Genomic DNA, 10,981 nt, shown 5'->3' on the forward strand with positions numbered 1-10,981 from the left:
TAAGACCATTAGAGTTTAGAGTTGTCTAAATCGAGAATAGTGTGACAATGCGTTAAATTGGAAAGTTTTGGAAGTCATTTATAAAATTTTGGTTTTAAATTTAAAATTTTGTTACTTTTGTTTAAACTGTTATTGAATATAATTCATTTATAATGGACTAACATACTGAGTTAACAATCGAAAAATAAAATTTAATTAAATAGTGTAAGCGAGATGGAATGATCCGCATTATAAATTATGTTCTTTATTGTAATGGTTAATGGATACAAATTAATGATTTTGTTTAAGTTATTTTGCTTTTTCAATAATATTATATTTATATAAATTATTACGTAAATGGAATGGTATCTACATAATTACAAAATTATTATAAGTCCAGCGTAAGATGGCTTTTAGATGCTAAAAGAGTATACAAAAATGTAAAATGTTCTCAAAATTTTTATAAATAAATGTTTTCACATTTGTAGAGAAAACTTAATCATTATAAAAGCCTTAATATTATATCGGTCTATATGTTGAAGCGATTTTCCTTACGTGTGGTTAAATTTTGAAAGAACTTCAATAAAGCAGGGTACTCACTAGCGGGCCGTATCCGTAACATGCGTGATACATAGTATTTTCTAGTGTTTGATTACGGGAGTACTGAATATTTAGAAATTAAAGATTTTAAACGCGATTTATTCATTATATTATTATCTGTCTCCCCGTGACCAGTGTGCGAAACGTCGGGAAAATAATGAATAAATAGGGTTTAACATCTTTAATTTCTGAATGCGTGATACAGTAACTAGGTTCTAGTGTGTACGCGTGTTACAGTTATGGCTCGCTAGTGAGTACCCGGCTTAAGAAAAACGTTAAAATCAAACAATCCGTAAGGAAAATTATCGTTTTGAATTAAATTAACATGGGATATTAATAAGAATTAGTGTATATTGGCTTTAGAGATATTTACTAAAATTTTAAAATTGAATATAATCAAGGAAAGTTAGTTTTTAGATGTGAATTGATGTGTTTCTCTATATAAATAATTTAATTATTTATTTCCAAATTAAGGCAACGATTGTTTATGATTTTCAAAATGAATTTCTGTATCAATGCAATAAGAGTGCAAAATAAAAACGTCTCGTTTAAAAAAAAAATAAACCAAATAATTAAAATATAACTAGCAAACCGGGCGCCATCCGTTTCGCCACCAGAGACACCTTTTCTTTGGTATAAACCTCACGGAGCCCGAGACCTTTCCAACGAATGCAAAACCGTGGAAATCGGTTCGTGCGTTCTGGAGTTATAGCGTCAGGAAGGAAAACCCGACTTATTTTTATATAGTAGATTTACAGCTCCTTTTTGCAATTTTATCATTAAAATTGTGATATGAAATTAAAAACGAGAGGAATAAGGACGAAAACGAGAATTGTTCGTTTTTATTTTGCAAGTTGGATAATATTCAGCATTTATAAATAATTGGTGAAGTTCGTAGAATGTTTGTATGGTTCACAAAATATGAAGAAAATTTGTAGCTACCAATATATGGTAGTATTATAAATTTGTGCTAAGTCATACTGTATATGGGCATGTAATTGTTTTTTAAAAATATCTATATAAAATAATAGCTGTTGAGTTGTCTGTATGTTATTTTGTGAATACTTAAAAATGTAACTATTAAAAATCCTAAACAAAAGTGCACTGTTACGTAGTTCCTTAAGCGGTTGGTTAAGGGTAGTTATTATAGATTTACCGATTGTATATTTTCCGAATCGTTTTTCTTATGTACGATTAAAAAAAAGTGTGAAGTCCCATGTCCCCTGGTAGGGTAAGGGGCAGATGCATTATACATCTGTTTCACTGATCGATTTTCTTTAGGAACAAGTAGGTGATCAGCCTTCTGTGTCCTACCAGACCGAGACATTTTTTTTTCTTCGTCTCCACCGGGAATCGAACCCAGGACCCTCGGTGTTACGCTCACGCGTCAACCACTGTACCAAGGAGGCGGTATGTACGGTTAGATTTTGGTACAATTTATGTCAAAATTTACTTGTACATAAGAAAAACGAATCGTAAAATATAGAATCGGGAATATTTGTTATACTCACGCGTTGGTAATGTCTAAATAGTTATTGTATGTATTCGAATATTTGGTATTATATTTAACCAAAAATTTATTTCTCTTGTATTAGAGCTGATTTTTCAATCCTTGGTTAAAACTTATTCATCGAACAACGTATTTAACTACCATTTCAAAAATGTATTCTAATTGTCCCTATATGACAGTTTACAGGTGACATTTTAAAATGTTCGTGTTATACTTTATTGGACGGATAAATTTTAACCAAGGATTGAAAAATAGGCCCTTAATGGTATTTATTATAAGCACTATTCTGTCAATTTAATGTCAAATGATTTAAAGAAAGAGGCAACATTGTTTTACAAATTTTAATAAAAGTCTGGTTTGAAAGCACATGTATATTAATTTAAAATGTGATATTATTTTGTTACTTAGATGTAAGTCGTACGTCGTTAGTTGCGTTTAGATTCATTTGATTCTCATTTCACGGAAATTTTGTTGTAAATATTCTTATCTGTATTTTGTATTGGTGTTAAGTTAAATACAGTAGTATATTATGCAATGGATTTTTATTTTGTTTTACACCCTCAGATTAAAATTTATTCAAATATATTTTAAACTAGCTGCGCTTCACAGTTTCACCCTCGTGGCTCCGCTCCTGTTGGTCTTAGCGTATTGATATATACTATAATATAGCCTTCCTCGATAAATGGGCTCGATCTTCAAAATAAAAAGGGGTCGATTTATCATCAAAGAATTTTTCAAATCGGACCAGTAGTTCCTGAGATCAGCGCGTTCAAACAAACAAACTCTTCAGCTTTATAATATTAGTATAGATAAGATGACCTGAAAGCGTCATGTGAGAAAAAAAGTGGATAAAAATTGAACTTCCTGATATGTAACTTTCTTGCATTTGGTTTATTCATTATAGTCGGAATCTGTATATCCGTACCAAATTTCATAGATATCCGATTGTGTATTTGCATGAAAAAATAAGTAACATCAATCTAAAAAAAGTGTTTGAATGAACGCGCAGAGTTAGATGCGATTTGCATATAAACTATCCGCAAGCCACTTGCATTAAAATAAGTACAGTGACTTCTAAAATAAGATACTTTCACTACATCGAGCATACCGCAAATCAGCGTATCACTACAGATTACTGCTATTAATATATTAGTATTTATGTGGCATTACTATGTTGATTTTCCGCTGACCCATCATCGTTATTCAGTTATGCCATCACACTAACTACTAGGTAAGTTTAAACAATTCTAATATTTCCAATTAAAAATGTATATATATATGTAGGTTATCTAGAGGTTTTGAAAGTGGTACCTACTAGATAAAAAAAAAATCATTTAATAGGTCCATAAATTACTTCAACCAAACAAAATTGTTTCAACAATACGCCACACGAAACATGTTCAGTAAAAGCGATGATTTTCAGTAATCAGTAAAAAATACTTTTCCAACTTCGAAAACCACAATCTTATTCTTTTTACGTAGTATTATGTAGTTAAATGGGAACAAATCTAGAAACAAATGAAAGATCGTTAAAATCTGTTCATCCGTTCTTGGTTGCATAGGTATTATAATATTACTAGCTTTCCGCTCGCGACTTTTGTCGCTTTGTCTAAACCTAATAAATTATATACTAAAACCTTTCTCTAGAATCACTCTTTATATTTAAAAAACCGCATCAAAATCCGGTGCGTAGTTTTAGAGATTAAATCATACATAGGGACAGAGAAAGTTACTTTGTTTTATACTATGTAGTGTATATTGATGCTAGCTGAAGGAAAGCTGGTAAATTTTGAGGATGGGAATAGGAGCATAATGAATAAAACAATAAATTAATATTTATCTATACTTTTATTTCGTAAAGTATTTGGCTTTCGTGTTCTTATCAATCCTAACTACAGATGCTAAATAATTTTGTGATTTATATAACCAAAATATTAATTCGCGTCAGACTGTATCCACTACCCGTTTTTTCAAATAAAGATACAATAATTTTTACAATTTTACTTAAATATGGAAGTCCAAAGATGACTGTCTACTAACTACTTCACGCTAAATGTGCAAGTCAAAGTGCACAATTTTAAGGGTTCATCTTTTAGTAAATTAAATCAAATGGATGCATTCTACACATAACAAAATAAGATAAAAATAACTCCTTTCATAAATAAAATTTAGCAAATGCATAATACGCTAATAATGCGTTATTTTACAAATCGTAGATAAAAAATAAAAATAATGTGTGCCTGTACTAGTGTACACATGTAAGAAGTGAAACTTCTTTATGACCTTATTTCTCAAAAAATAATTTACTTATGCAACTTTACAGAAATACGTCGAATCAGGCGTGGTAGGGATAAAAAAAAGATGGCGCGTAACGGAAAAATGTCACGCGTAACGAAAAAATGTTACACTAAATTTTTTTCCAACCCCGATAAAGAAGTTTCACTTCAATTAGGATACAGATAAATATAAAATACTCTTCGTAAATAGATAGTGTCATTTAAATGAGCATTTAGATTGCTATCACAGCAAAGTTCACTAATGATATTAAATTCAAAAAAATGAGTTCTGTTAGCACTTAGAGAGATCAAATTTAACATTGTTTAACAAATAACATAACAATTAAATTATGGTAACATTTTAAATTAAAATTGGCTATTTAATAAACTGGCAGATAAAAAATATTAAAAATCAGAGAGCACACTTAGAGAGCTTCTACGGAAAAACACATTCTATACATAAACAAATAATAAATTGCTAACTGAGTACTGAGATATTCACATAATAAATAACACCAACTTCATTTGGTATGAGCTATTATTAAAAATTACTCTTATTCACAAAAATCATGAATCATTAATAAATCACAAGAAAACAATGCACAGCAAACTTGATTAAAAACAAATAAATTATAGCTAATTTTTACATTTATACGCGCGCTTTGCGTTACGTATTTTATTTTTCTAATCGACACTATAATCTTCAAATACATGTTACTGTACATTAATCAGATTTCACAGTAATCTTAATTACTTATAATAATAGTTTTCCTCACGGAATCTCGGTTATAGTGACCAAGCTTGATAAAGACTAGCCAAATGCACAGGAAATACAAATTATTAAGAAGAAAACCATTGAGATATACATATGGAGACGACACCGCCTACATCACTTATGTTCCGCTCAACATAAGCCATATGGCTTAAATGCACGCTCATTTTTTATTTGTTTTAAAGTGAAACGCATCAAATATGCCTTCGTGTGTGTTACGATATTGCACAAATAATACGGAAAAGTGACTAACATAACTTTTTATCGGTAAGTACCTAACTAGATAATAATTTTTAAAACTTAGTTAGACCAATAAAATGGCGCTCAGATTTTGTTCGTGGTGTCTCCTCCATATGTTTACTACGTATTATCTCAATGAAGAAAACACTGTTTTTCCATCAGTAATATGGTTTTTTACAAATTTCAATAGCACCCTAGTTATCGGTAGAGTTATAAGTTACATATAATACTGCCTGATTACTCCACAAATTTCAGTTAACTCCAAAAAGCTGTGATGGTAGAATAGTAAGTAAAGTATCACACTCAAAACTGCGCATTTGGCCAATCTTTTAGCTTGGATTGGTCACCATCCCAAAACTCAGAAAACCTATCACCTCTCAAGAGCACCACATTCAAAATGTTCACTATAAGTCATCAGTTCCCGTCATTCCCCAGCACAGTCGTCACGTATTCTATCACGCGAGGATCGTGGAGAATCTTTAAATGTTCTGCCTTTAACAAAGGCAGGGTTTTGACGGGTTTCCCATTGAGATTCGTATTTAGTGGCAGGGTATTGACAGATTTGTTAATGAGATTATTTTTAATCGTGCGTCGTTTGGCCCAGTGAGTGCAAGCGGAGAGAGAACGCAAGTTGACTGTACCGTCTCCGTCCCCTGTGAGTAAAGTGGGGTATCCATCTAGCCAGGTGCCTGGCTTATATACTAACCTGGAAATAATGGTTACTTTTAATATTCAATTATAATAAACTGGTAAGTAGATTCAAATATTATTCAAAAGTTTAAGCAATATGGTAAAATTTATGTACTCTGTATCATCGGAGAAAATTTGTTATTGAAATGTTATGTATGTATATGAAATGTGTGTGTATGTTGAAATTTGTAATAAAAAAAGAAGCGATTAATTTTAGAAACAAATTTTGACAACATTAATTTAGATCTTCCAAATTACCCGCGGCCCCATCATTAAAGCGTCTCGACGGAACACATTAATCGGTAAGAATGACATAACCCACGGCTCCTTCCTTGGGGACCGTGGGTAACTTTGGAAGATTTCCCCACTTAAAAAAAAGGCGGGTTGCACTCCGGGAGTGCCGGCAAAAGTGAAAACTTGATTATTAACGTTCAGCATGTTTGATATTTTGGAATGGTATCCGTCTTATGCATGGAATATAAGGGCTAAAAAAAATTCCGTCTTACGCTTTTTCGATCAGGCCACGTGTCCTGACGCGAGTTTAAGATTTGATACCCAACGCCGCTAAAGAAGTATTCACTTCAAAAAAAAGGTCTTCCAAATTAAAATATGTAACATGTAGCTTAATTTCATATCTTTATTTTGCATCACAACCTCACTTATACATTTTAACGTTATTAGTCTACGAGCTTCAAATGACATTGGCCATAATTTGAAACACTTACCGTTCAACAGTGGAGATATTATACCCATAAACACAGTGCAATTCAACACCAGGCGCTGAGAAGTCTCGCGACAAATGCTCTGTGTCCTTGCGCATCTCCCACGCGTTCGGCACGTCCATGTCCCTGGACATAAAAATAAAAAATAAATAAATAAAAATCATTTATTGAACCAAAATACATTACAAAAAAAAAAAGAGGACCCCAGACTCCTAATATAGCTTTCGCTGTGTTTCAGGAGCCTGATAAGGTCCGTTTGTTATCAGATCATTGGATATAGCATATTATATCCAGAATAAAATCACATTATGTCAGGCATTTATTCTGTAATTCAATTATTTGAACTTTCAAGCCCTTAGAATCGAATTCAGATGTATAATTCAACTAGACTTTAGAAGTGGTTTGGATCGTCATATTTCAGAGAAATTCGGAAGGCAAAAAGAACGAAACCAGCAACTGAATACGTATGAATTAATTACGGAACGATCTAAACATTGAGGAGTGTGAGGTGTGTATAGGTACAATATTGAAATAAAACACTACATACAAAACACTTCTAATTTAAGACCAGTTGAGTCGTCAATCCTTAAACAAATATCACGGTAATGAGAAATAAGGTTAGATTATGGGAAATTATACTCACATGAAAAGCCTCTGCAGGTCATTAATCGTATAATTAAACTTGTCGGTCTGTACCAGCACTTCCCCTGGCTTCCAGAAGTTGGGGGAAGGCAGAAGCCACGCGAGCGAGGGACAAGTGATCTGTTCTGTGCGCATCGTGCTCTCGCGCAGTATTAGAGAACCGAGGTCGTCGCCTGGATGGACATTTTATTTTATGGAATTTGTATGATTGGGTTGCTATAGTAAAACAGAGCGTGTGCCGACCACATGTGTCAAAAGTGAAACTTCTTTAGGCGCGTTGAGAGTAAAATTTCGAGGTCGCGTCGTGGCAATGCCGTCACGTCATGGAGTAAGGCGACAATTTTGATATCTTTCCAAAGAAGTTTCACTTCTGACACGTGTGCTGGGAACAGACGCTCTTTTTTATTATAATAAGTTCATAACAGTATTAATATTGTATACGAATATAATTTATGGCTCATATTGTATACAATGCTATAGTATCTATTGCATATACAGTACGTATTTATAAAATTCACCACCCATCCACTTATTAGGTTAGCCTATAGGTATACTAAATGTAGTTTAATCACCTATGTATGCGCATACGCAATCATAACATGATACAGCAAAGTCATTGTTTACAAACACTCAGACATTGGTTTTCCTTTTCAATGATCAACGATTAGATTACAAGTCCATTGAGAAGGAAAATGTAGGGCATGTGCATGACGAAGCAATAGTTACATAGAAATTATTCCGTGCAAAATATAAGGACGTAATTATGTATAGGTACTTAATAGGTATAACTATGATGATTTTTTATAACTATTAATTTTCTTACTAGGTACAATTTATTTATTAACATGGAATACATTTTACTTGTCGAATCTAGGATAAAATTCTAAATAAAACGTTTTCTGCCTTGGAGTCAGGAAAAACCTAGTAGTTATGTATAAAATATTTATCAAAATGTATTGGAAAATTGGCAAAAGTAGAATTTAGCATCTCTGTATTACTTTTTTTCGATGAATGAGAGCGTCAAATGCAAAGCAGCGCAGGTAATTAAAATATTAAGAAGCGCAAGGGCGGGTCATTATTACATTACAAATTATTATTAATAACAAAGTAATCGCTACTAATTGAGTCCATCTTCCTACGTCAATTTATAGGGTCAGGGTCGTGTTTTATCAAAACGCGTAAGACCGCGACTTAGATTGGCGTAAAATACATAGTAAACAAATACATATATACACTTTACTATTTCCAACCCATCAAATATCAATAAGATGTTTACTTATTTTTCAGGGAAAAATAATAATGTTATGAAATAAACATAAGCATATAAAGCCTTTCGACTCATAGTTTCATTGCGTAATTGCCACCTTAGTAACAAAACACGCAGTTTAAGTTACGTATTCTTAAGACTCGACCTGTTTTTATTTGGCTCACATAACATAATGTTGTACTGTTATAATGTTTTTAGTTAGCCATAACTTTATTGAATTTTATTTTAAAATTATAAATACCAGTGGTTTAGCCCTCGAAAGCCTAAATTTCAGTTAATTATTTTCCCTTGTAAAGGACATATTGACCCAACTGTGGACCTTACATAAATGTGTTAGACAAATCTATATATGTAATTGTAAAACCTACTAAACTACCATTAAACAACAAAATTGATCAGACAACACTTTTCCTCGTTTATACAATGTAATTGTAAATGATTCATTATCAAAAAGCACTAAAAACAAAGCATTTGAATATTACAATTGAGCATATTTAACATTTGTTAAGATTTAATTTCATATATGATTCCTCATTTTAATTAACAAAATATTTAAAGCTGCTAAAAATGGACATGAATCTCCAAATCTCAGGCCATAATAGAATGTCTCCATTACTTACCAATAGCAAATACTTTTAACGCCTTCATAGCGCCTCCCCAGGGTGTGGACAAAGAAAGCATTCTTCGAATATACTGATCCTTCCAGGCTTGCGTCTGTAATCGTAAGAAGTGCAGTGCCATCGCTCCTCCCATACTGTGAGTTAGTAGCGTCACAGATGACTTGTTGTTCATGGTGTATGTCTCTTCAACCAGCGTTTTTAACTTGACGAAAAATTCTGCATTTTCATCTAAAAATGAAGAATATTATAATTTTATAGGGACTTTATTTATAAGGGAATTTATTTGTGAAGATTGAAGATTAAGCTTTGTGCATTGCATATGAACTCAAAATTTGTTCTTAATTATTTATATTGTTTAACAGGTAAAAAGTATGTTATGCTCTGGTGAGCACTGCCATTATTTACATACTGAATATAAATTTAAATTATTCAGTTGTGCACACAAAAATTTTGGGTTCAATCACCTTTAATAAGAATGATAAGACATTTTTATGGTTTTTCTGTTTAATATTTAGGTGGAACTAATACAGAGGAATTAATTAAACAAATGGATACTTACTTGGTGCTTTTCTGAAATCATATGGAGCTCCTCTCAGCGACACATTTCTCACATAACCAATTTTCACAAGAGCATCACCTATAGTATTAAAATATGCACCCGGTGATTCATGTGAGGGGTCCAACCACTCCACGGGTTCAGGGTTACCCCACCCCGGCACCCTTATATCAACCCCCGGAGGATTATTTGTTGTTCTCGTCACAATATCATAATCTAATCGTAAATTATCCACCCAGCAATCAATCACAAACGGCACTAAAAGTTCCAAGTTTAACCAAATATTAAAATAATCATTGGATGTCTTCGCACACATGTAATGCACGACATTTGTTTTATTCAATTTAGCCTCCAATTGACTGCCTCCATCGCCAGGTACTGTAAAAAATATTAAAATAAGACATCATATAAATGTGTGATGACAAAGAAGTAAACAATGTTGTGAATATCAGTTATAAAACATTCTAGACTATACAAGAAATTGCATGCTTGAGAAATAAACTTACTTAAAATAACTGGCGATAAACCAAATGATTTCTGCGTCAATAAGCAAAACACTGTAACTATGAAATAAAACAAATATGAACACCGCATATTTTTTAATTTAAATATTACGGGTTCAATGTACTCATCGAGTAAACAGTAAACTTGAATTATAATTTCCTCGTATAGTTTACGCAATTTATATGACGCTGAGTGATCGGCGAGACGAAGTCCGAGGATTCACAATAACTTGTGACGCTATATCGTCCGATAGTTGACACCGAGGGGGTAATACAATTGATAACACAGACGAATCAGACAATCAGCTGTGATATTTGTTTACACCAACAAATGACTTGTTTGCTTTATTTAGTAATTGAAGCCCGTATGAAGCCGCTTACGAAAACGAAATCAAATTACCACAGATTAAGTATTAGTTACTACGTAACAAATTACGTTCAACATGACATATCAACTAAGCGAATATTCCAATTTGCGCGCGTGTTTGTGTTAAATTAATTTATAAATATAATATTTTAATATTGCATTAAATATGACACAAAAATAAACTAAAACTAAATAAAAAGGACATTGCATTTATTTTTGTTTAGATAGTTTAATAAA

At 32.3% G+C, this 10,981-nt stretch overlaps 1 protein-coding gene across 1 annotated transcript; it reads right to left on the reverse strand.

The window, feature by feature from the left end:
• Positions 1 to 3,924: 3,924 nt before the first annotated feature.
• LOC149910066 (lysosomal phospholipase A and acyltransferase-like) lies at positions 3,925 to 10,736 on the reverse strand. The gene is made up of 6 exons (XM_090110220.1): positions 10,381 to 10,736; positions 9,878 to 10,252; positions 9,319 to 9,546; positions 7,433 to 7,604; positions 6,793 to 6,915; positions 3,925 to 6,083 (listed from the first exon to the last, which is right to left on the reverse strand). The coding sequence occupies exons 1-6, from the start codon at positions 10,466 to 10,468 to the stop codon at positions 5,792 to 5,794; spliced, it is 1,278 nt and encodes a 425-aa protein (XP_089966346.1). The 5' UTR covers positions 10,469 to 10,736; the 3' UTR covers positions 3,925 to 5,791.
• Positions 10,737 to 10,981: the final 245 nt, after the last annotated feature.

This window comes from Colias eurytheme, chromosome 2 (assembly GCF_061535395.1).
Source record: "Colias eurytheme isolate Ceu_HAF_F1 chromosome 2, ilColEury1 Martin Lab GWU primary, whole genome shotgun sequence".
Taxonomy (NCBI): domain Eukaryota; kingdom Metazoa; phylum Arthropoda; class Insecta; order Lepidoptera; family Pieridae; genus Colias; species Colias eurytheme.

Bases quoted from the DNA above. Each gene is read 5' to 3' on its own strand.
- LOC149910066 (XM_090110220.1), bottom strand. From the start codon at position 10,468: ATGCGGTGTTCATATTTGTTTTATTTCATAGTTACAGTGTTTTGCTTA. The intron at 9,547-9,877 runs GTAAGTATCCAT...CTTCATTTTTAG, and splicing joins TGATTTCAGAAAAGCACCAA to ATGAAAATGCAGAATTTTTC. The intron at 6,916-7,432 runs GTGAGTATAATT...TTTTATGTCCAG, and splicing joins GACCTGCAGAGGCTTTTCAT to GGACATGGACGTGCCGAACG.